Raw genomic sequence first — 23,302 nt, forward strand, 5'->3', positions numbered from 1 at the left:
AGTTAAAAAAAAAAAAAAAAAAAAAAAAAAAAAGCCTTGCAAGCTCAATCTCAACATTGTTTTATCAGAGGTCAATACAAAGAGTATTATCGTCTTCCTCTGTCTTTGTAAGCAGTAAAAAGGACATAAGTTTTCATACCATTTCCGGTGGGCAGATGAATGATGGAGAAGGAGAATAAAAGGCCACGAGGGGCATGACGCTTTTGACCTGTCAGTTGGCCCAATTCCCATTTCTTTCCATTTCAACTAGTCTGCCCTCACGACTCTCAGAAAACTCAAAGAGGTAACAGAGAGTAGACAACAAAAAAGCTATACAGAACTCCTGTTTTTCCTTTTCTACTGGCTCCTGCTTCCGACCTCACTGTTTCTTTAGGGTATTTTCAAAGCTCAACTGGGATCAACATCCTTTCGTTTCTGTTCTTTTGATGGGTTCCTCCGATCGTTTGTTTTGTAGGCAGCGAACTCTTCACGAAATTGTTGGCGGCGGTATTGGTACGACTAGATTTTCTGATTTCTGGGTTGTTTTATTTTCATGGATCCTCTTTGAATTCCTATCCGATTACTCTGTATCGGTCTTCTTTTGAGTGAGATGTCGAATTTCGAAGCATTGATTGTTTGTTTCCGAAAATTTTCATCGATGAACTGTTCTCTTCTTTTCTGCATCGCTAGTGCAATGTATTCTTGAATTGCTGAAAAATTTCTGTGGATTCTGCTTGTCACTGCAGCTGATAGAGTTGTAGGATGATTACTCCTCAAAGCTAATTAAGATTGCGTTTGCGATCCAATAAACATAACAATGAATGGGTTTAACTCTTGGTGTTTTTAATCTGTTCAGTGGCAGATGTAATTCTTTGGAGGCGGAAGGATCTAACTCTGTGGATTCTGTCAATTACGGTGGCGACTTGGGTGGTGTTTGAGAGATGTGGTTACACCCTTTTGTCTTTAATTTCCAGTGTTCTACTTCTTCTTGTTACCATTATCTTTCTCTGGGCCAAATCTGCATCCATTCTCAACAGGTAAACTATTCGGAGATTGCCTCTTAACTATTCTGGGCCAAATCTGTGGATTCCTTGTTTCCAGGCTAATCAAATCTTCCAAGTACCTCGATTAAGGTTGCTTCTGAATCTGCTACCTTTCTGAACAGACCCGCGCCGCCTCTTCCTGAGTTGCATCTCTCAGAAGATATGGTGAACGAAGCTGCATCTTTCATTCGCTCCCATGTGAATGATTTTCTGTCTGTTTCACAAGATATAGCCATGGGAAAAAACCCCAGATTGTTCTTCAAAGTAGCTGCTTGCCTGTGGGTGATTTCAGTTATCAGTGGCTTGACTGATCTTATCACTTTATGTTACACCAGTAAGTTTCAGTCTTCAGTTTCCGTAATTCTGTGTGTAGATTGATAGATTTAATGGCCATTTTTTGCTCTCAATGACAGGCCTTTTACTCGTGCTGACAATCCCCGCATTGTATGAGAAGTATGAAGATTACGTAGATAGGCAGGTCGTATTGATGTACAGAAAATTGCATCAGTTTTATGTGAAATTGGATGAGAAGCGAGTTCTGACATACCAACAATGGATTTTGGAGAAAGAAAAGCTGAGCTGATCAGCAGTCTCCCTTCTTCATGGCTTTCTTATTTCATTTTGGATGTTTCATGGTGTTCTTTCAACCCACCTTGGCTAATGGCTAGAACCCCTCATCAGTGACAGAAGCCTGAGAGATGATTGTATTTTGTTCATAACTTTGGTTTCCATTTTCTCTAATTCCTGTTAAAAAGATGTATTTAGAATCGGCATATTATGAATTTATCTTCCCCCATTTGGGTGATTGGGGTTTTACAGGCAAGTTGATAATGTATTTACATATGCAGCCTAAGCAGCTGCAGCTGCTGCTGCTGTAATTGGTATTTCAAGCCTTTTAATGTCAAATAAAGATTGCAACATTTTCTTATAAATCTTCTTCATCAAGCAATGTCCTTTAATTATCAGAATTGATAAACAATAGGATGCTTTTAGTAACAACTTCTCAAAACTTCTTCAATGATGATACTCTCATCTACTGTCACTATTGCATCATATGACATTGATCTCAACATCTCAAATGACTATTTATACTCAAAAAGTTCTCCAAGGGAAAAACTTTCCCATTAAGCATCAAGTTCAAATATACAGACATTCTAACGCTGATGCAAATTTGATCAAAACAATGGCTGGAAGTATACAGCCAAGGAAACAAAGAACGAGCCATGGAAAAATCATCAGTCTTGGCCACTTCCAAAGCTATCTCGGCTATGGTTGTCATTCTGCCATCCAAGGTTTTGCCCATCATGATCCGTATCTCCTGGATAAAACTTACCCCGCTTGTTATGCGACAAGAACGGTGGGGGTCGTGGGGGTGGGGGCAATTGTATTAGAGGCTGTGGTGCCAATATACCTTTACCATCCCTTAAGTCCATCGTACTACCTGATGCATGCCCCTGATCCATCCCTTTGTTGGCCATAGACGAGACAGTAGAATTCACGGGCATGCCTCCAGGGCTGCGTCTATAATCTCCTGGATAAAATCCATGTTTTCCTTGAGAATCAGGCGTATTAGCAAAAGCATCAGGCATTCCTTGACCTCCAGCAGCATGATCATAAGGAATACCGGCTTGTCCAGCATTCCAAGGGTGCGGATAAGTTGCTGAGAAATTCATTCCTCCTGCTGCACCTGGTGGAAAGCCTAGCAGTGACCCTTGCTCGGATCCAGTCTCTGCTGCTGCAGTGTCCTGCCGTGGCACTTCATAGGGTGTACTGTAATATTGTTGAGCTCCCTCAACTGGAAAAGGAGGATAACCAAATGGTAGAGGGGGGGTCAACATTGGATTAGAGTTAGGTGGAACCACATAATTTGGTGGCGGAATTGGTTGCAAAGGAGGATACTGAGAATATGGAGTGTCGGATAGAATTCCTTGCTGTTTCTCTGAAAACTGACTGGACTCCTGATGTGGAGCACCCTGTGCGTCAAAGTTTTGAGGGGGAAAACGGCCATGAGGACCATGTCTATCGAAGCCTTGTGAATGGCCGCTGTCTTGTTGAGACTCAGATGTATTAATTTGGTTCTGACCCAAAATTGGCGCTTGCTTTTGCTGCATGCCAGATCTAGGTTGGTCTCTAGATTGTTGTCGATGAAATTTTTCCTCACGTTCTTGTGGCTGGGAATTGGAACCTGGAGATATGAGTGGTCTCAATGGACATCGGACTGACGTCTCAGAAGCTGTAGATTGTTTAGCACTATGGGCCTCAATTTCATTTCCATCTTCCTTCTCTGCATTTGGCTTAAGAAGGTCAGCATGGCTCTCGTGTATATGAGATTCAAAATCAGTCCTCTTTAGAAAAGACTTGAGACAGTGTGGGGCAGCACAAATGAAGATCCCCTCCATCATTTTTATAGTTTGAATCTTCTGGATGCGGTCATCACAACTGTGTCACAAAAATCATGAGTGTATCATAATTTCTAAAGTCATCTTCATAACATTATCATAAAGTACACAAAAACCCTCCAAATATTAAAATCAAATGAGAGTTCATTATGTACAATGTAACTATAGCTGATCTGTCACAGCATCTTTATTTTCATCATTCAAATGCCATAATGGATGATTGAATATATTATAGGATTCTATGTTGATCAAAATTTCAATTCAAACTGAAACAAGTACGTCTTTTAAAAAAATTCCAAAAATATTAGTTCTTTCTTGTGATTCAAATTCATACACGCTGATCATATCTTCAATTCTGGTGCTGTAAATTCCTGCTCCATGAACTCTCTTAGTAAGAAATAAAAGGAAAAGCTGAATCCTGCTGTCATTAGAAAACTGTGTGCAGTATACAAACTAATAAGCAAAGAAAACAACTAATATTTGAAGAACATGATAGCGAGTTTTTGCAATAGAAAAGGGAAAATGAACTAAATATAGGCAATCAGTTGTGACATTCTGAACACAAAAGAACCTTTAATGGTCTCGTTAAGAACTTGAAAGCCTTTTTACTTACAGGTAGCACAAAGAATCGCTTCTTGCACAATCAAGACAGAAGGCATGCTCACAGGGACTCTGCAAGAAAGGCAAACCACTGATTAGCTCATAAGAAGCATATCAGAGGCCTCCATTCCAGAGGCAAGGACATTGCAGATATGAATAAAATAATCACATCGTATTGTCCTAGCCCCAACATTATATTTGTACAAATTGGCAGAAACCAGTATCCATAGATGATAAAAGTGATGCAAACCGCTTTGGCGAAAAAAGATATATCAGATTGAAAACCATCTTTTATATATGAAAATGATTTCCATGGACCGAAAGTAGGCAAATCAACTAGCAAAAATAACAAGAAGTTAGTGGAGAAAAATACCAGGCGACCATAAATTGCAATAGGAAAGTCGCATCTGACACAAAAATGAACTCGTTCTCCAAGCTGACGGCGAGACCTGCGACCCACAGACTTGACAATGGAAGCAGCGGTAGCCGCACCAATGCCTTTTGCTACAGGGAGATCAGCAAGAACGAGGTGGTCAGGGCATGCGACCGTCACAGACTCCGCCGGCGAGGGCTTCACTGCCCCAGCACCACCTTCAGCCTGTGGAACTTTGCTAAGCCGGATCTGAAGCATATTTCTATCTTCTCCACCTCTTTCCCCAAACAAGAATGAAACTAGTTGCCTCCCTCTCCAGAAACCCAATCTAAAAAAGCAAGGCGTAACGAGAGTTTGCAGCAACAGATAAACTTGGAAAGAAACGAAAGACGTAAAAGAAGCAATTCAACGAACTACAGGAACATGCCAGTCTGGGGAGAAATAATTTAAGATGGAAACCCTAATTGATTGGGGCATTTGTACACTGGAAGCCATAGAAATTCAGCATTACAGAAAGAAGCTTACTGGCGAAGCAGGAGCTATCTGATTCGCTTCCTCCGCACAGTCTCCCCGTTCGCCTTCCGCTTATTTTCTCCCAAATAGAACAAGGGATTCTCCGATTCCGATATATCAGTGAACAAACAGGACGTGTAGGCGGTAATACGACACGTCGTTCAACTTTCTGGCGTTAATAAACTATAATACGACATGCCGCTCGTTAAGTTTGTTGGGCCTTTGGGCCGAATAAAAGATCGGATCTGCCCCAAGGTATTTTACCTACTAGAGCCAAGCTAAGCTAAAGGTCGCATGAACAAAATATATTATTTCTTTCCCTCCGCTTTACCCACTAAGGTCATCTGCCATAGGTATTTTACTTGCTCTCCCAATTGAGCTTGGTCGGATTGATGAACAAAATATACAGTCCTCCGCTCTACCAACTGAGTTAAGGTCGGATTGATCAACAAAATGTAATCTACTACAATCCTCCGCTCTACCAACCAAGCTAAGGTCGGATTGATCAACAAGATGTAATCATTATTTATTTCTCCCCGAAACTAAACATTAGTACACCGTAAGTTTGTTGGGCCGAATAACAAAAACAAAATGAAACAAAGAATGATGCCAAAAGCACCCATCTTGCCGGATTCAAACCGGCGACCTAAAGATTATCTAACCAGAATTTGACCCACTACAGTCCTTCGCTTTACCAACCGAGGTAAGGTCAGATTGATAACAAAATATAATTATTTCTTTGTGGCGTTACTAAACATTAATATGACTTGACACACAGTAAGTCTGTTGGGCCGATAACAAAACGAAACAAAGAATAATGCTAAAACCATCCAACTTGTCAGATTCGAACCAACAACCTAAAGATGATCGGATAGATATTTGACCCACTACAGTTTAAAGACTAATATGACTTGCCGAAAGTTTGTTGAGCCTGTGGGCTGCAAAACGAGAACAAAACGAAACAAAAAATCCTACCCGTCGGATTCAAACTAACAACTAAAGATAATTTGATGAAGCATTTGACCAAAATCATAGCTAGTCTTTCAAAAGTATCAGATAGAAGTACTTCTAATTTCACTACTAATTTAAATTTTATTATTGAATAGCTAAATTATATAAAAAAATTTAAAATTTAAAATTTATTTAATAATTACCTCTGGATATTTAAAATTTATATTTTTTATTTAATAATTTTAAAATTTGAATGTTTTTTTGACGTACAATAATAATAAATAAACTAGGTGACTGATGATTTTAAAGTGTGAATATCCTAATAAAAATAAATAAAAATAAAAATGAAACTTTGAGGCATGAGTAATGTTGTATAGATAATGGGATTACATTTATCACTAGACTAAGGAAACATTTTGTTGGGATTACATTTGTCACTGAAACATTTGGTTTTTAAGAGAGAAGAAAAAAGATATTTAGAATGATATGTTGGTGAAAAAGTACCAAACTGCTCGAACTAAATGGATTTTTAACTTCAATTCAATTCCATAATAATTCAATTATTTACGGGAGGGGAGGGCCCAGGTAAGCTTCTGGTTGCCTACCAAACTCCAATAGTCAAAATCTTTGAATTATCCTACTTATTTTTAATTTCTATTTTCTTTCCAATATTATTTTAGGCTTCCATATCGTAATCTCATATCTTTACTTATATATCGGCCGTTCTCGTTAAGATTAATATGAATTTCGTAACAAATGTGAGTCAAATTTCATAATTGTACAAGACATTTATAATCGAAAAAAAATAATTACACTAAATATTAACTTCGATTTTCTTTTCAAGTTGCTTTTTCGATGTTCACTCATAAAGGTAAATAATTAACATGGTACGTGAGACATTGATTAACCATAAAATAATCCATAAATATAAATAACTAATGGAACTTAGATGTAAAGTATAATAAAGTGTAAAATTGAAGCTAGGTTTTTGAATTGAATTCCATTTATTAACGTTGTTGGATCTGAGTAGAGACCAATCAAATTAAAGCACGAATGGGCAGATCGTGCAAGCTTACAAAATTCCTCATATAACGAGGCAATTAGTACCTTCTTCCATTCTCTACATCCTGACTACACGTACTCATTTCTTCCAAACAACAAACGTCAATCAATATTCATCATTGATCAACCCTATCATGGTACTGGGAGTAACACTGTGGGGACAGAAGCGGCTTCAATTAATGCGATCACGCCACCTGTCTTTTTAACTTTATGAATGTGGAATGTCGGTTAAGATCGTGTTTCATGCACCTGCTCTTGCTCTTGTGTGTAACTGTCCAACACGCAGAATTTAAATACATAATTAATAGCTGCCCACTCCCACAAATAAAAGAAAAAAAAGAAAAAGAAGTGTAGTTTTACACAAAAGTGAGAGATTAGGCGTGATTAATATAGCTTTTGGGATTAATATGTATTAATTAATGGACTGGAAAGTGTTTGTAAACATAGAATCCTAGTTTCCATTCCTTTTAATATTCTCTTAATTTATTATTAATCTTCGTTTACCTGTATAATTTTTTTTGTTAACAAATTTGATAATGAATTCCATTTTCTATTTTGAATTCTCAAAAATATGAAATTTCTGATTAGGCTTATAAAATGTTGGATTTTTTAATTTAATAGACCAGACCAGGACCGAATATATTTTTTTAATAATTTTTTATTTTTTGAGTAGTTGCCGATAACATAATAACCATTTTCCAAAAACAAATAAATAAATAAAACGATTTAGATTTAGATATAACAAACCAGCTAAATTTACTTTCGAAAATTGTAACTATTTTTAGCCCAATAAAATATATAATTTAAACTTGCTAAAAAGATGCTAATAGCTAAAATTATATACTTGTATTAAATAAATAAATAAATAAATCGTAATCTAAAATATTTAAGATTCAAATTTACATATATTAAAAAAAAAGACCATATTAAATTATATAAAGAAATCTTGAAATTTTGAAATTTGTATTTATTATATATCTAAATTTTGTTTTTTTAATAAGTTATAATGGGTAAGATGAAGGATAAGAATAGCAGAAAATTAATGAATATATATTTAGATCTAATTATATAAATAAGTTTGTTATACTCATTTTATTAAAAAAAATTATTAAAAAAATAAAGGTGTAAGTAGTAAAAATGGAAAAAGTTGTGATGTAAAACAAACACCAAAATTGGAGGATATTTAATAATTTAACTATGGTACAATAGTTATTAGGAAGACAATTACATCTAATAATGGAGAGTATGGAAAAGGAAACTTTTTATTTAACGGTAGAATATGACTATAAATCCAAAGTGTAATCATTTGGATTTAGTGGGAGGGAGAGAGTTTGAGAGAAAATCAGCATAGTAGATTTCAGAGGCTATATATAAACACCCAAAATTATATTCACCCTTTGCCGGCCATACAATACGGCTATTCTTTTTCCAAATCATTTCTATTCTCTTTCCAAATCATATTCACTGAAAATTGGCTTTTCTTCTCCAAATCATATTCAGAAAATCGTTTTTTGGATTTTCATCTAGTTCGTTGTTGTTTCTTTCCCAATCTGTCTCGGTCCAACAACATATCACGCACGCAGAGAAACACAGCTATTTCAATATATTTGAATCGCTCACATATGTCTTCCGGCGCTCCGGCCAATTCTTGCAATGGGAGTCCACTACACGGCGGACAGGCCAAGACCAGACGACGTGTAACAGACTTTATGGACCCCGATTCCCGAATCTCCAACTCTTCAGAATTGTATGATGAGGAAGACAATTCCAACGTCTCCAATGTCGGGTCCCACCTCCACCATCATCACCTTCACCATCATGTTCAACATCCCATGATTAGGCAATGTTTGTTTCGGGCTCGGGCATTCTGTTGGGTGCCCGAGACTTGGCTTCTCAAGATGGAAGAAGGCCTTTTATTGACGCCCATGATCGTCCGGTCATTAGTATCCGGAAGGAACTTTGGGCGTATGATTTTTTTGATTTTGATGTTCATGGCTGTTCTAACCGTGTTCTTCAAGTTTTCCTTCCTCAATTCACATGTGGAGATTAATGGCAAGATGATCGATAAAGGACAACTCATCATACAGACCTTCAAAGAGGATTGGGCCATGGCGCAAAGGGCCGTTGCCGAGGACGAAGCCGTCGTCCCCAAGCGCCTTCTCGAGAAAATTTCTGTGAGTAATTTTTTTTTTAATTCCTTTTTCTTCTCTGTTTCGTTCTGCAAAATATTCCATCCCAATAGCATTAGTCCTCCAGTCAAAAGGAAAGATGGCGTGATGTGTGGCCTTTCTCCAGGAATTGAATTTAATTGTTTTTTCTTTCTCTTTTCCTTTTCTGGAATTAAAAAACCCATTGTTTTTATTTCTTTATTTTATTTTGCATCTCATTCAATCTGAACTGTTTCTGGAATTGTATGTTGGTGATCGACACCAATAAATAGTAGTGGGGGGCTGGCAATAAATGCATCCTCATCAAGGGTTGCGACTACTAACTTTTTGTAACCAGAATTTTGCTTTCTTTTTCTTTCAATTCGCCGTTATGTTTGTCGCTTTGGCTGCCAACCCATTTCGTTTTCTTCTACTTTGAACCACTCAATTCAATGAATGCAATTAATTATATTCAAAATTTGTCTGTTTGTGCATTAGAATGTTCGTTGGAGTTTACGAGATTCACAGCTGATTGCATTGTGTTTATTTTATATCATGTTTAGCAGACGCCTGAAATTTGGATGAAGCCAAAGAGCGACAATTTCTATCAGTGCATTACTCGACCCAGGAATCGAATAAGTATGTGTAATAGTTCCCTTAATCTGTAAGGCAAGGATTTTAGAACCCATTGAATTTGTTTCTCATTTCTAAACTTGATTCGGTAGGACGTCGGGGTAAAACAAATGGATATCTTCTTGTACATGCCAATGGAGGATTGAATCAGATGAGAACAGGGGTGAGATGTTTTCGCTAGTTTTTCAAGAGCTAAAATAGTCAGCTAAATCATACCCATGATCTTTCTAACTAAGATATGCCTTAACTTGCTTCCAGATATGTGATATGGTTGCTGTTGCTAAGATTATGAATGCCACCCTTGTTCTTCCTTCGCTTGATCACCAGTCCTTTTGGACAGATCCAAGGTACTTGCGTTTCTCCCTTTATGCATACTCCCAAGTCTTTGCTTGCTGATTGTTTTGCATATAATTTATGATGAACTTTGGTTTTTGCAGTGATTTCAAAGATATTTTTGACTGGAGGCACTTCATTGATGTTCTAAGAGATGATATCGAAATCGTTGAGACCCTGCCTCGACGTTTGGCAGCGGTGAAACCTTATGTCAAGGCTCCAGTTTCCTGGTCCAAGGTCTAAGAAAACATCAATTTTAGATGTCAATCGTAATTCTTTGATGCTATTTCTCACAATCTATTTAAATGTGCAGGCTAGCTATTACCGAGGAGAGATGCTACGTTTGTTAAAGCGACACAAAGTGTTGATGCTCACCCACACTGATTCTCGTATCTCTAATAATGGTTTGCCATCGTACGTTCAGAAGCTTCGATGCCGAGCCAATTACGATGCTCTACGGTTCACGAAGAAGATTGAGGATCTTGGGAAGGTTTTAGTTGATAGATTAAGAAAGGATGACGAACCATATATTGCCCTCCATCTGAGGTAGTCTCAGCTGTTGAAGCACTTGGGTTGGGGTGTTATTTGATAGCATAGAGAGTAACCAAAGTATGTAAATGTTGAATTTCAGGTATGAGAAAGACATGCTTGCATTCACAGGGTGCAGCCACAACCTGACGGCGAAGGAAAATGAGGAGCTCAAAGTTATGAGATACAATGTGAAGCATTGGAAGGAGAAAGAGATAGATGCAAAAGAAAAGCGACTTGTAGGAGGCTGCCCAATGACACCTATGGAGGCAGCCCTGTTGCTTAAAGCCTTGGATTACCCTTCCACGACAAAAATCTACATTGTTGCGGGGGAGATTTTTGGGAGAGATAGCATGGAGGCCTTTCGATCCAAATACCCCAATGTGTTTTCTCATTCAACTCTTGCAACGAAGGAGGAATTGGAGCCATTTAAGCCGTACCAGAATCGCATGGCAGCCTTGGATTATATCGTGGCAGTAGAGAGTGATGTGTTTGTTTATACCTATGATGGAAACATGGCTAAAGCAGTGCAGGGGCACAGGAGGTTTGGAGGATTCAGAAAGACTATAAATCCTGACAGGTTTGTTGGAGACTAATAATGCTCTATGTTGGTGTGTTGGTTTGACACTACCGGGCGCCTCAATATCATTTCATTTTTTTCAGGCAAAATCTAGTGAGGTTGATCGACCAGTTGGAGGAGGAGGCCATCTCGTGGGAAGAATTCTCCAAAGAAGTGAAGGAATTGCAAAAAGACAGACTGGGTTCCCCATATGTTAGACAAGCCGGAGAGAGTCCGAGGCTAGAGGAGAATTTTTATGCTAATCCCTATCCCGGCTGTCTTTGCATGAAGTCTCAGAATCAAACATTGAGACCAAAAACTGATGAGAAACGAAATCATAAAGCTTCACTGCAGAGATAGGTTTTATGATTTCACTGCGTGCTCGTTGCTTCTTCCGCTAAATTCGTAATATGTGCACCATTGCTCTAGGGACCTCGCTCTTCTGCGTTCCTCAAACTTGACTTCCATTTTCCAAGCCATAAGAAGTTGAATCATATGACCCAGATGGAGGATAATACTCGGAGGGTTTGCTAGGAGTTGTTTCTTTCCTTCTTTTTTAGGTAAATTGTTAGTGAATAGGATTATGATAACTGGTAGGTGAGGTAGGGAGTCAGTTCAGATGTAGTTTTTCCTTTTTATTAGTAAATCAGGTTAGTTTTTACACAGACAAAAGTTATTCATTCCCTTCGTCATTCTTTGCATCATTATCCATCTCATCTTCTTCCCATTGATTCATAAAGTAAAAATTTTGAAAAGAAAAGGTAAATTGCCATTTCTTCCATGCTTCTCTCTCCCTTCTTCTTCTTCTTCTTCACTCCACTGGCTGACTTTTGAGTAAGAGGAAAAGAGATAGACATCAGAGATGAATCCATTGTTCTAAAGCTCAAATTAGAACAATGCGAACTCAAAAGGGATATTTAAACCTACCACATTGATGGTACATAGACCTGCTCTTTCAGATTCTGTGTTGCTCTTGGCTTTCGAACATCTCCGGGAAAGTAGTTAGCTTTCTCATGATCCCAGCAGCTACAACAGCATCACCAGAACCCCTCCTGTCGCAGGTGAATGGTGTGATGAGCACATCTTCTGTACAGATCACCCAAGGAGTATAGTAATGAATCCGCATCATTCCGTCTGTCACGAACAATAACTTGAGGCGATGGTGCCATAAGGGCGATATCTCCTCTGCTGTGTAATGGTAATAGTCTCGCCGATTCTTGGTCTGTTCAATAGTTTGAGCATAGTATTGAGGTCTGTAGTTCCTTTTGTTTTTGTAGTATTCTTCATGTAGCAGAAACTCTAGTTCTTGCCTTGAAACCTCAATAATGTAGCTTCATTCCAGGCTTTCTTGACATATTCTCGAGTTTTGTCCTGTGGTCTCCACAAAGGCAATGGCAAATTTAAATCGAAGAAGATGAGTCCACCAAACTTCTTGGACAACTGGAGCCTTGAAGAGCGTTGATTCCATTGCAGTGGACATCAAAGCTTGTGAACTGAAATGGAATATCCTTGCCTGCAATGAAACAAGCACAATTTCTCTTCTCAACAAGTCTCTAAACAACACCCCGTTTGAGTGAATGGCTAATATACCTCTTTGAGCACCGCGAGGTTGAGTTCAGAGCTAATCAGAGAATCCTCGCCTGCTTCTTTCACCGTTTCCATCGTCAACTTTCCGCCTTCAAACTTGATCTTCATGTACGTACAGGCCGTTCTAGAATTTAAATCTAACTTCACAGCTCGAGTCTGTACTTTCTCTTTGTTCATCATCAACACGATCTCGTCCCAAAAATCGTCCTTCCCAACTTCCCCCATGAACGCAGCTCGTCCGCCGAGCCTAACGTGAGATATAGCGACATTGGAGGACGATCCCACCGGTGCCCTTGCGAACTCCGGCGGATCCCATTGGAGCATTTTCCACTCCGAGTACTTATCATGATGCATCTGATTATCGTGTACACGAATTGAGGGCACAATTTCTTTCTATGCGGCGCCAAAGCAGCAGATTAGTGGAGGATCTTCGTATGAGAAATCCATTCCATCGTCGTAATTTTCAGCTATTGAATCGATTGACTCGTCTTCGGACACCTGAGCAAATGGGTTCCCTTCTGTGGTTTCATCTGTGATTTGGGGGTTCTTAGAACGCTTAGTTTTCTTTTGAAGAGTAGAAGTAGACACGGCTGCAGGAAGGAACTGAAATGAGCCATGGGTGCTTCCATTTTAGGGATTATCCATATTTGGCAACAAAACTAGGAGATAAACCCAAAAACCCAAAAGAAAGTTAAAGTCGAGCTGGCTGTCTTTTACTCACAAGATACAATAGAGAACTTGCGAAGTTATCAATGCAAGAAGTTCATCCGACGGCTGTAATCATCTGAAAATCTCCGTCAACCGCTCGATTAAAGCGGTCGTCCCCCTCAATTCCTTTCTTCCACTCGAATCAACAAGTTGTTCGATCAATCCTCCATCTCTGTTCTCGCGCTGCTCAAGATTCATCAAAAGAAAGGTGAGAAAACGAGAATCTCTTCGATTTCTCTTCGTGAATTTCTTCAAGTTTCGTTACAGAAACTTCATAGTTCTCCTTTATCTCCCCTTCTTTTTTCTGGGTCCCGAAGTTCGTGATGTGCATCCCTAAATCATAAGATTTCCTTCATGATTTTGTCCAATATCCGAATCCCACTTTGCTTTTTCTGTTGTGAAGTTCGAAACCATCTCGATCAGTTCATTATTTGAGAAGTTGTCTCCTTCTTGCACATGCAGATATGGGATTCTGGACCTTCTTGGAAGGGCTTCTGTTGTTTGCAAATGCCTTCGCAATTCTAAACGAGGATCGTTTTCTTTCTCGGAGAGGATGGACATTGGCAGAGATGTCGAGAGGAAGACGAAACACGCTCAAAGGGCAGGTAATAGGGCTCATCCATGCATGCCAATTCTTGAGACTTCCACTCATTCTTTTCAACATCATCATCATCGTAATCAAGCTCTTCTCTGGTTGATTCAGTGTACAAAATGAAATAGATCTTGAAGCATGACATAATCGTATTGAGTGAATAACAGTTTATCTTACATGAGAGTGGCAGTATTATTCAGAAGAAACAGAGCACTAGACATGATATACTAATACATGAATATCAAACACAGAATGCGTATGAACATTAGGAATCAAATCACTCTACTGGTATCATAACTTCATTGGTTCTCAAAGAAGGCAATGTCCAAGGTGGGTTATATCTCGCCAACACAAAATCCCCAATCACCTTAATCCCATCTTTCTCCAAGCTTTTCTTTAGATTCTCCACCTTCTGCGCTACCACCCCCTCTGTCGCAATTCCGCTGAATCTCACGACTGCCACTTTCCTCTCCCCTTCTTCCCTTATCGAAACACTTCCATCTGCGGGTTTAGGAGCCTCCTCGGCCTTCTTGTATTTGCTTGGTAGCACAAACTGCATCGTCACCGGCTTCCCTTCGCCTCCTTCGCCCCCTGTCACCACCGGAGCTGTCATCGAGATCTTCTCCGATTTGGAGATCACAGGCGCCGTCATAGCAACCTTCTCGGACTTGATGTTCTGTGGCTCGCCAATGGCTCCGATGTATTTCGCTAACACAGTGAAACCACCGTCTCTGTTGCCTCTGAACTGGGTCGGGTCGTAGGTGACTTCAGCCACCACCGATGGCTCGTATTTGCGAATTTCGTAGTCCGCAGTGGATTGAATCAGCTCATATTTTGGCGTTTCGACACTGATCTTCCCGAAAATTAAACCCATCTTTGGGAAACTTAGATGTCGATAGTGAAGGAGGTTTAGGGGTTGCTGATTTATATGTTGAGAAGAAGGGGGGTTGCTTGGAGAAGGGGTTGGGAAATGGAACTGGAAAGTTCAGCCATGGAATAGATGGCGGAAGCTTGCGGAGGTGTTTTGTGGCTTTTAATCGTCCACGACGGCTTCGCTGCAAGTGGGATCGCCTGATGGAGATGCTTCCAGCTTCCCTCTGTAAGCAATTCAATTGTTTAAAACTTTTTTTTTTTTTTTCATTAATTTTAATTTCCATCCAAAATTATAACTTATTTTACTGCGAAATATTTATGAACTATCAAAATAATTAATGAAGTCGATTTATTTTCAGATAAGCTTAATAAAACAATCCTAAATATTTTTACAGAAAACAAATAATAAAACAATCCTAATTCATCTTCCGCGAAAAAAGAAAAAAGAGGGAAAAAACCCAAAATCTGTAAGGGTGAAAGTACATCCTTAGCCCTGTGGCACCCTATGTAATGGTTCCTTCATCAATCGTCACTCATAAATCAATTCAGAAAATAGTGCTAGGGTTTGTTTTCTTTTCGCAGCCGACCGTCGCGCTTCTTTCTGCAATACAGCTACTTCGTCGTCGTCGACGATTCTTTTCGTATTGTAGGCTGTCAGTGGTCCTTATAAGTTATTCCTGCTTCTTCTATTTGGTATTTTACTGTTCATCTGCCTTCAATCTCATTTTTCTGCCCGCATCGGTGATGAAACAATATTATTGTTATCCTTGCACTTTGATTTACCATGAAGAAACCCATGGGGAATATTGTTCCTGAGATGCTTTTGTTCTTTAGAAGGTCGTTAGTTTACGATTTTGTAGGTCATTGTTTCTTTTTTTTTTTTTTTTTTTTTCTAGCTGCATATCTAGATCGATGATGCGATTACAAATCTGCGTTATCTATCTGCAATTTCCTGCTAGGAATTGAAGATAAACGGATAATCTCTGAGATCTGTTTTCTTACTCTATTGTTTCCCCCCGAGTCATATTTTATTTCTTAGAGATATAGGTATTTGTTTGAATTGTTAATTGATTATATGCGTTTACCAATACAGCCCTTGGATCCATGATGTTAATGAAAAACTGCGTTATCTATCTGTAAGTTCCTATATGGAGTTGATGATATTGTTGATTTCTGAGATCCAACAGCGTTGTTTTCATTGTATGGTTGTTGGTGGATAGGTTTCGTTCCAGAACCTTTTCTTTTTGCCGGTTGGTGGTTGATGAGTTTTGTTGTCATTTGTCCCCAGAACCTTTTCTTTTTCTCCTCCTCCTGTTTTCAACACCTACTACTTCATATCCACCATTCTCAATTGGTAGTAACTTGAAGCTGCTTTGCCTTTTTATGGCTGTTCGCTGTTCGTTTTGATTTTTTTTTTTTTTTTAATGACTGATTAGTATTGCATGCCATTTTGTAAATTAATGAATTAAACAATTACCTTTTGTTTCTGCTTGATTCATTCTCGTCATCGGGTTTCTTTTTTCATTTCCTTTTTCTGCCATTTTGTTCTTGTTTTCGTAATGATCTATGTTGTTGAAAATTCAAATTCTAAAAACAAGTCAATTTTTTTTTTTTTTGGTTTTGTTTTCTAAACGTAGTTTGAATTTTGTACACACCTACATATAGTCTTAAAACTATTTTGGACTTGATATACCTCAAATGTTTGCATCTCGCGGAATAATTGGGATGTAATTTCAAATGCTTACAACACCTTCTGTACTGGGAGAAGAGAATGTTATGTTCTTCTGGGTACGTAGAGGAGAAATCAATCTTTTGGCAGCGAAGAGAGTGCAAATGTAGAATACTAATTCTTTTTAATTGTAAATCTTACAATCCTCAATTACTGAATTTATATAATTTAGAAGCCCGGTTACATTGGTATGGTTAATTGTTCATGCATTCAGGTATTATTCTTTAATTTTTGAACTATTATCAAATTTGTAACTATAAAATTAACCTTTTGTATCGAGTTATTTGCGGGTGGTAATTGGAATGCATCAATAATTAAGTATCATATATTATATTATATTAAATGGCGAAATAACATATTTTTTTCAGAATTGTCGGAAGAACATAATTAGTTAAATGAAATACATCTTATTATAAGATTAAAAATTTGGACTCGCATGGTAACCACTTTTATCCTACAACCGATATAGATATTTTTTAGCACTACGAATCTTTCCAAATGCTTCTCAAGTATAATTTCATATTTTCCACATTACATTGTGGTAAGTAAATTATTTGATTTATGGAGTAATTATCTACTGGGAAAAAAAGAAAAAAGGACTTTCTAAAAGAGATTCCGGAGTTCTTTGTAAATAGTTTGTATTAGTGAATAATTTTGTTATAATGGTTTTTCTTTTTCGTAACGGTAATTAAATTAGTACAAAATGAAGACAAACATATTTTCCAACTCAAAATCAAAGTGGAAAAGAGCAGAAAACGTCAAAAGAAAAATTGAATGGTGTGGGGTACGGGCAGCGGGGCGCGGCTTTAAAGTATTACCAATTTTTGTGAACCAAATTTCCTAATTTATATTATAATCTTACAAAAAAAAAAAAACAAAAATAAAGAGATCACATTAGTATTGGTGGCGTCCAGCTGTTTCCAGATATATTTGTTTTCAAAATTTGAAGGGAAACTAACGGGGGAGCGTTACATTTACCAAACGCCGTTGGAGCATGTGGCTGTTTCTACACTCATTTTTGCAAACCCTAACTTCTTTCCCGCTCATTTATTTCAAATTCCCTAAATAATATTTTAACCGTTATTTCCTTTTATTTCTATAAAGAGCCCTCCGTCCCCACATTTCCCTTTAACTCCATCTCTTACCTTCTCTCTCCCTCCCTCCCTCCCTCTCTCTATATCTCTCTCTCTCTAGGGTTTCTTCGCCCTTTTCTCTGGTTTTCAGTCATTTTTTAGTTTCCATTTCTTGTAAAAATGCGTGAGATTCTTCACATCCAAGGAGGCCAATGTGGCAACCAGATCGGTGCCAAGTTCTGGGAAGTGGTTTGTGCTGAGCACGGCATCGACTCCATCGGTAAGTACACTGGTGATTCCGATCTTCAACTTGATCGAATTAATGTATACTATAACGAGGCCAGTTGCGGGAGATTCGTTCCTCGTGCCGTGCTTATGGATCTTGAGCCTGGTGTTATGGACAGTATCAGATCTGGACCTTACGGTCAGGTTTTCAGACCTGATAACTTCGTTTTCGGTCAGTCTGGTGCGGGAAACAACTGGGCTAAAGGACATTACACCGAAGGTGCGGAGCTTATTGATTCCGTTCTTGATGTTGTTCGTAAAGAGGCTGAGAATTGTGACTGTCTGCAAGGTACTTTTCCCCAACCGACTCTTTTGTGATTTCCCTTTTTGGGTTCTTTCTTGCGTTTTGTTGCTCAAGATGGTTTGGATCAAACTTTGTAGGGTTCCAGGTCTGCCATTCGTTGGGAGGAGGGACTGGATCTGGAATGGGAACTCTTCTGATTTCCAAGATCAGAGAGGAATACCCTGACAGAATGATGCTTACGTTCTCCGTTTTCCCATCTCCTAAAGTTTCTGATACTGTTGTTGAGCCTTACAACGCAACCCTCTCTGTTCATCAACTTGTTGAAAACGCCGACGAGTGTATGGTACTCGATAACGAGGCTCTCTACGATATCTGCTTCCGTACCCTGAAGCTCTCCACCCCTAGCTGTATGTTTCTGCACACAGATCTTGGATCTTTAATTTCTCTTCTTAATTTTACATCCTTATCTAATAGTTTTTCTTGTGTTCTTGGTCAGTTGGAGATCTTAACCATCTGATTTCTGCAACGATGTCCGGTGTGACCTGTTGTTTGCGATTTCCCGGACAGCTTAACTCAGATCTCAGGAAACTTGCCGTCAATCTTATCCCATTTCCTCGTCTCCACTTTTTCATGGTTGGTTTTGCTCCCCTCACTTCCCGTGGATCCCAGCAATACAGGGCTCTTACAGTACCTGAGCTCACTCAGCAAATGTGGGATGCTAAGAACATGATGTGTGCTGCCGATCCCCGACATGGTCGCTATCTTACTGCATCTGCTATGTTCAGAGGCAAGATGAGCACTAAGGAAGTTGATGAACAGATGATCAATGTCCAGAATAAGAACTCTTCATACTTTGTTGAATGGATCCCCAACAATGTGAAATCTACAGTTTGTGACATTCCTCCAACCGGATTGAAAATGGCATCTACTTTCATTGGAAATTCAACATCAATCCAAGAGATGTTCCGCCGTGTGAGTGAGCAGTTTACGGCCATGTTTAGGAGGAAGGCTTTCTTGCATTGGTACACAGGGGAGGGTATGGATGAGATGGAGTTTACTGAGGCTGAAAGCAATATGAATGATCTGGTTTCTGAGTATCAGCAATATCAAGATGCTTCGGCTGAGGAAGAAGATTACTACGAAGATGAAGACGGTGCGGAACAAGATGAATGAAGTGCGTGAACATGTGGATTTTCATTTGCCAGTCTCTGGCGACTCTGTGGGGTGGATTTATGGAAGGCCTAAATCAATTCATGTTGCTGTAGAATTTTTAGGCCATGATATTGTCGTCAATTAAGATTTGCTTTTCGTTTTTGGTTCTTATTTGCTGTTATCTTGATAAGACATGAAGAATATCAGTTACATATGCTCGTATAATTTGTTATTCTGCAAGTTTCTCTGTTGAAAATATTATCATAATGAAGTTCCTATCACAGGCTATTTTGTTTTTGATAATTCCTATTGCTTAACATAATGTACATTTTGAGCCTAAGCTTTCAAAGGCTTTAGTTTTGGTTTCTTCTAAAGGCTTCATGTTAAATTAGCTAATCTGAGACTAATTTCCAACCATCCTAAACACCTATCATCATCCTAAACACCTATCACTTTAACACATGAGTTAATGAGAATACTAGACTTGATTGAATCAAATATCTCGTACCTTTGAAGTTCGTCGCCTTGATTGCACCAACCGTAGTCCCATATCTTTTCTCATTAAATGCAGAATAGACTTCTGGGGTTCGACCCAAATGGTGCCGGATGGAACAGCTATTCCTTCACCTGCTCACACAATCATCAACTAATGACTTGAACTAGTTGAAAATTAAATTTACAGTAACTCATTCTATAACCATAATTTGTTATCTCATTTTGCAACTAAGAACTGAAGTCCCCACTCACGGGACCTTATTCGAGACGGTAAAGCACGGCCAGCAACACTCAAAACACCCAGGGAAAATATTTAGGTATTGAAATAAAGTTCTTTGGCTAACAGAAACCACCCTTTTTAATGTCACAAATCTAGAAAATAAGACAGATGAATACATTTACATGTGAACAAAAATTGATTGAAGAGACTACTAACCTTTCCCCATCCATTTACTGCATTTTTGTGGTCGACGGATTTGGAGATATATATCCATTTGCGAATTCTTTCGATATACCATACAAATAAGCGCGGCTGGTCTTGACTTCATAGGAATTTGGAGCCTCTTCACATATGAAATCAATTGGTGGAATCAGGGTAATGCCATATTCTTCACACTCAGATTCTAAGGTCACAAGCGAAGTATACATATAATCTAGTTCAAATTGGTTACATTTTAGTCTTTCGAGACCTGGCTAGATGATCGTATACTTTTTTCTTTTTTATGTAGGTCCATGAAAACCTTATACACAGTGGCAGGCTCATGCAACTGGCTTGGGTTTGTTAAGGTTTTTGTGATATTAAAAGGAAAGGCATGCAAGGAACACCAATTGCAGGCTCAAAAGATAACCAAGGAAAATAAAGGTAGCACACCGGATTTAGATTAATAGCAGTGTGGAGATGCGGTTAGAGAGGGAGATATCCATGCTTAAAGCTCCAGAAAATCCTTCCAGCATCAACAAGGTTTAACCTTTTATTTCTACACCTGCAACCTGCAAACAGGACATTCATACTTTAGCCACAAGCAATACTTTATCACACTGACAACTCCAAGGAAGAAAGTAAGAAGGTGAGGTTAGAAACCACGACTCTCCCCAATGAAATGATATTGTCTACTTTGAGCATAAGTGCTCACGGTTTGCTTTTGGTTTCCCAAAAAGCCTCATACCAAGAGATAATGTTCCTAATTTATAAATTCATGATCTTCCTCTCAATTATCCAGTGTGAGATTACTCCTCTTAATAATTCTCAACAATTCTCCCCTAGAACAAAATACATCATAAAGTCTCCCTTGAGACCTTTCTTCTTTAGAACTCCTAAATAGCCTCCCCTTAATCAAGGATCGACACTCCATCTCTAGAAGCCTCAAACAAAGTACTTCCTCAGTTTGACACTTGAGTCACCTTTGACTACACCTTTGAGGCTCACAACTTATTTTTTTCGACACTTGAGGATTCTATTGGCATGTCTAAGGTTATGATACCATGTTTAGAACTACGACTCTCCATAAGAGTATGATATTGTCCACTTTGAGCATAAGTTCTCATGAATTTACTTGTGGTTTCCCCAAAAGACTTCATACCAATAGAGAGTGTTCTTTACTTATAAACTCATGATCTTCATCTTAATTAACCAATGTGACTATTCCTCTTAATAATTCTCAATAGGTAACTGCAATACTACTTTGAGAACAACACAAAACCCATAACCTTATTCTTCTCCCCGTGCCTAAGAGTAACATGAAAGTAATAGTTAGGAATCACGAATTTCCACAATAGTGTAATATTATCCACTTTAAACATAAACTCTCATCGCTTTGCTTTTAATTTTCCTAAAAGATCTCATATCAATGGAGATAGTATTCCATACTTATAAACTCAAGATCATTTTCAATCTTCAACAATTCTCCCCTCAAACAAAGTACACCATAGAGACTCCCCTGAGGTCTATGGAGCCCTCGAACCGCCTCCTCTTAATTAAGGTTCGACTTCTTTCTCTAGAGTCCTGGAATATAGTACACCCTATGTTCGACACTTTGAGTCACTTTTGACTACATCTTCGAGGGTCCCAATTTATTTGTTCGATATTTGAGGATTCTATTGACATGACTAAGTTAAGGGCATGACTCTTATATCATGTTAGGAATCACAAACCTCCACAATAGTATGATATTGTCTACTTTAACAAAGTTTATTCATGGCTTTGTTTTTTATTTCCCTAAAAGATCTCATACTTGGAGATAATATTCCTTACTTATAAACACATAATCATTCCCTTATTCAGCCAACCTCGGACTCCCTTCCAACCATGCATTATTTTCTGACCTTCACCTGAAATTTTACAGCTTACTCCTGCCTGCATGCCTGAACTCCCGGACCATATCTTCACTTAATCCTTTGATCTTATAATAAAGCATCAACCTATTGTTCATCGTGACAAACTAATTTGTGTAGGAAGCAAAAACCTTAAACGTCTGATAACATAATTTCCCACGGTATACGTAATATACAGCGTCGCTTAAAAAACAAGTAATAGAGGATTAGAGAGTGTGTGAGAGCCTTCTCTTTCAAAAGTGTCTATCTTTCTAATTTTCTAATAAACCTTCTTTCTTTTCAATTATTTATCCATCTCCTTTATGCAAATTTCTTCTGCACTTTATGCCCAATCGAATTGACACGGTTCCTAATCTTCAGTTACAAGCAAAACGTAGCGTGTATTTGCCTCATATTGAAAGTGAATCAAGCTATAAGTACATTCCAGACATCGATTAAGTGAGTGGCCAAAACTAAAAAAGGTGCTTCTAGTGAATCCAAAATAAATAGCCATCAGTGGAAGAAGGCATATACGATATCACAGAACTCAATCACATAATTTCACAATAACTTTCTGACCTCAGACAGACTTCGAGCTTCTGAGCCGATAAAACGATTGTTCCTTCAAACATCTCTCATCTCCCTCATCGATCGGTTCAGAGACTGGTTCGCCCTCTATTCGCTTGTCTCTGCCTCTGTCTTGGCTCTCCGCATAGAAGATGAGCTTCCAGATGCGGAAAAATGGCAACACTGACGAAGGAGCCGCTACCTGGTACTCCGTCCGGCGCCATGAACAATTCAATTGGCCAATGGAATGCCGATATTGGTGGCTTTTTCTTGGCGGCTACGAGAGCCTGTGATGAATTTCTCAGCCTTTGAGTTCCCGCCATTGGATTATTCTAATTCCAGTGCTGTCTATGGGCCGCTGCTGGGCCTCAAAAGAAAGTGTCGCGTCATGTTTTAGCCTCATTTAATATTATATCTTCATATCTAATTTTATATTTTCAATTCATATTTTCTTATCTAACTATATTTATATTGGCCTATAATTAATATACTTACCATATATAAGATTTCGTCTCATACGCTCCTTATATTTTGTTAAATATAATATGTTTTAAAATGTTGTATTAA

The 23,302-nt window shown here is 38.5% G+C and overlaps 6 protein-coding genes, 2 long non-coding RNA genes, 3 other non-coding genes and 1 pseudogene across 14 annotated transcripts; 8 read left to right on the forward strand and 4 right to left on the reverse strand.

Annotated features, from left to right (window-relative positions):
- Positions 1-76: 76 nt before the first annotated feature.
- Positions 77-1,954, forward strand: LOC111481548 (reticulon-like protein B12). 2 transcript variants are annotated; one of them, XM_023127022.1, is made up of 5 exons: positions 77-283; positions 455-492; positions 836-1,016; positions 1,145-1,356; positions 1,436-1,954. In XM_023127022.1, exons 1-5 carry the CDS (start codon positions 195-197, stop codon positions 1,603-1,605), a joined length of 690 nt encoding a protein of 229 aa, XP_022982790.1. In that variant the 5' UTR covers positions 77-194; the 3' UTR covers positions 1,606-1,954. The 2 variants fall into 2 exon arrangements, with proteins under 2 accessions (XP_022982790.1, XP_022982792.1); XM_023127024.1 differs by having other exon boundaries at positions 84-492.
- Positions 1,955-2,034: 80 nt separating this feature from the next.
- On the reverse strand, positions 2,035-5,014 carry LOC111481547 (E3 ubiquitin-protein ligase Hakai-like). Its single transcript, XM_023127021.1, has 4 exons — positions 4,920-5,014; positions 4,395-4,722; positions 4,035-4,093; positions 2,035-3,461 (listed from the first exon to the last, which is right to left on the reverse strand). Exons 2-4 carry the CDS (start codon positions 4,650-4,652, stop codon positions 2,258-2,260), a joined length of 1,521 nt encoding a protein of 506 aa, XP_022982789.1. The 5' UTR covers positions 4,653-4,722; positions 4,920-5,014; the 3' UTR covers positions 2,035-2,257.
- Positions 5,015-8,312: 3,298 nt separating this feature from the next.
- LOC111482064 (O-fucosyltransferase 19-like) lies at positions 8,313-11,751 on the forward strand. 2 transcript variants are annotated; one of them, XM_023127700.1, is made up of 8 exons: positions 8,313-9,094; positions 9,631-9,706; positions 9,793-9,863; positions 9,959-10,047; positions 10,138-10,270; positions 10,347-10,579; positions 10,665-11,141; positions 11,225-11,751. In XM_023127700.1, exons 1-8 carry the CDS (start codon positions 8,543-8,545, stop codon positions 11,478-11,480), a joined length of 1,887 nt encoding a protein of 628 aa, XP_022983468.1. In that variant the 5' UTR covers positions 8,313-8,542; the 3' UTR covers positions 11,481-11,751. The 2 variants fall into 2 exon arrangements, with proteins under 2 accessions (XP_022983468.1, XP_022983469.1); XM_023127701.1 differs by having other exon boundaries at positions 9,634-9,706.
- Positions 11,731-13,337, reverse strand: LOC111481969 (annotated as a pseudogene).
- A 10-nt stretch (positions 13,338-13,347) lies between these two features.
- LOC111482074 (protein transport protein yos1-like) lies at positions 13,348-14,287 on the forward strand. 2 transcript variants are annotated; one of them, XM_023127717.1, is made up of 2 exons: positions 13,348-13,623; positions 13,878-14,252. In XM_023127717.1, the coding sequence occupies exon 2, from the start codon at positions 13,880-13,882 to the stop codon at positions 14,111-14,113; it is 234 nt and encodes a 77-aa protein (XP_022983485.1). In that variant the 5' UTR covers positions 13,348-13,623; positions 13,878-13,879; the 3' UTR covers positions 14,114-14,252. The 2 variants fall into 2 exon arrangements, with proteins under 2 accessions (XP_022983485.1, XP_022983483.1); XM_023127715.1 differs by having other exon boundaries at positions 13,348-14,287.
- Positions 14,135-15,107, reverse strand: LOC111482070 (heme-binding-like protein At3g10130, chloroplastic). Its single transcript, XM_023127712.1, has one exon. It carries the CDS (start codon positions 14,879-14,881, stop codon positions 14,285-14,287), a length of 597 nt encoding a protein of 198 aa, XP_022983480.1. The 5' UTR covers positions 14,882-15,107; the 3' UTR covers positions 14,135-14,284.
- Positions 15,108-15,135: 28 nt separating this feature from the next.
- Positions 15,136-16,696, forward strand: LOC111482075. The gene is made up of 2 exons (XR_002718135.1): positions 15,136-15,746; positions 15,777-16,696. It is a non-coding gene; the product is annotated as an uncharacterized LOC111482075 (long non-coding RNA).
- LOC111482537 lies at positions 15,613-15,703 on the forward strand. Its single transcript, XR_002718228.1, has one exon. It is a non-coding gene; the product is annotated as a small nucleolar RNA snoR26 (small nucleolar RNA).
- LOC111482538 lies at positions 15,784-15,875 on the forward strand. The gene has a single exon (XR_002718229.1). It is a non-coding gene; the product is annotated as a small nucleolar RNA snoR27 (small nucleolar RNA).
- LOC111482539 lies at positions 15,976-16,065 on the forward strand. The gene has a single exon (XR_002718230.1). It is a non-coding gene; the product is annotated as a small nucleolar RNA snoR27 (small nucleolar RNA).
- Positions 16,697-17,725: 1,029 nt separating the features above from the next.
- On the forward strand, positions 17,726-19,659 carry LOC111482067 (tubulin beta chain-like). The gene is made up of 3 exons (XM_023127709.1): positions 17,726-18,256; positions 18,349-18,618; positions 18,708-19,659. Exons 1-3 carry the CDS (start codon positions 17,863-17,865, stop codon positions 19,382-19,384), a joined length of 1,341 nt encoding a protein of 446 aa, XP_022983477.1. The 5' UTR covers positions 17,726-17,862; the 3' UTR covers positions 19,385-19,659.
- On the reverse strand, positions 19,501-23,083 carry LOC111482076. The gene is made up of 3 exons (XR_002718136.1): positions 22,748-23,083; positions 20,295-20,848; positions 19,501-19,990 (listed from the first exon to the last, which is right to left on the reverse strand). It is a non-coding gene; the product is annotated as an uncharacterized LOC111482076 (long non-coding RNA).
- Positions 23,084-23,302: the final 219 nt, after the last annotated feature.

The sequence above is a fragment of the Cucurbita maxima genome, unplaced genomic scaffold (genome assembly GCF_002738345.1).
Source record: "Cucurbita maxima cultivar Rimu unplaced genomic scaffold, Cmax_1.0 Cma_Scf00007, whole genome shotgun sequence".
In the NCBI taxonomy this organism is placed as follows: domain Eukaryota; kingdom Viridiplantae; phylum Streptophyta; class Magnoliopsida; order Cucurbitales; family Cucurbitaceae; genus Cucurbita; species Cucurbita maxima.

Bases quoted from the DNA above. Each gene is read 5' to 3' on its own strand.
- LOC111481548 (XM_023127022.1), top strand. From the start codon at position 195: ATGACGCTTTTGACCTGTCAGTTGGCCCAATTCCCATTTCTTTCCATT. The intron at 493-835 runs GTACGACTAGAT...TAATCTGTTCAG, and splicing joins AATTGTTGGCGGCGGTATTG to TGGCAGATGTAATTCTTTGG. The intron at 1,357-1,435 runs GTAAGTTTCAGT...TCTCAATGACAG, and splicing joins TATCACTTTATGTTACACCA to GCCTTTTACTCGTGCTGACA.
- LOC111481547 (XM_023127021.1), bottom strand. From the start codon at position 4,652: ATGCTTCAGATCCGGCTTAGCAAAGTTCCACAGGCTGAAGGTGGTGCT. The intron at 4,094-4,394 runs GTATTTTTCTCC...CCTTTCTTGCAG, and splicing joins TTGCAATTTATGGTCGCCTG to AGTCCCTGTGAGCATGCCTT. The intron at 3,462-4,034 runs GTAAGTAAAAAG...TTTGTGACACAG, and splicing joins AGCGATTCTTTGTGCTACCT to TTGTGATGACCGCATCCAGA.
- LOC111482064 (XM_023127700.1), top strand. From the start codon at position 8,543: ATGTCTTCCGGCGCTCCGGCCAATTCTTGCAATGGGAGTCCACTACAC. The intron at 9,707-9,792 runs GTATGTGTAATA...TTGATTCGGTAG, and splicing joins TCGACCCAGGAATCGAATAA to GACGTCGGGGTAAAACAAAT. The intron at 10,271-10,346 runs GTCTAAGAAAAC...TTAAATGTGCAG, and splicing joins CTCCAGTTTCCTGGTCCAAG to GCTAGCTATTACCGAGGAGA.
- LOC111482074 (XM_023127715.1), top strand. From the start codon at position 13,880: ATGGGATTCTGGACCTTCTTGGAAGGGCTTCTGTTGTTTGCAAATGCC.
- LOC111482070 (XM_023127712.1), bottom strand. From the start codon at position 14,881: ATGGGTTTAATTTTCGGGAAGATCAGTGTCGAAACGCCAAAATATGAG.
- LOC111482067 (XM_023127709.1), top strand. From the start codon at position 17,863: ATGCGTGAGATTCTTCACATCCAAGGAGGCCAATGTGGCAACCAGATC. The intron at 18,257-18,348 runs GTACTTTTCCCC...CAAACTTTGTAG, and splicing joins GAATTGTGACTGTCTGCAAG to GGTTCCAGGTCTGCCATTCG. The intron at 18,619-18,707 runs GTATGTTTCTGC...GTTCTTGGTCAG, and splicing joins GAAGCTCTCCACCCCTAGCT to TTGGAGATCTTAACCATCTG.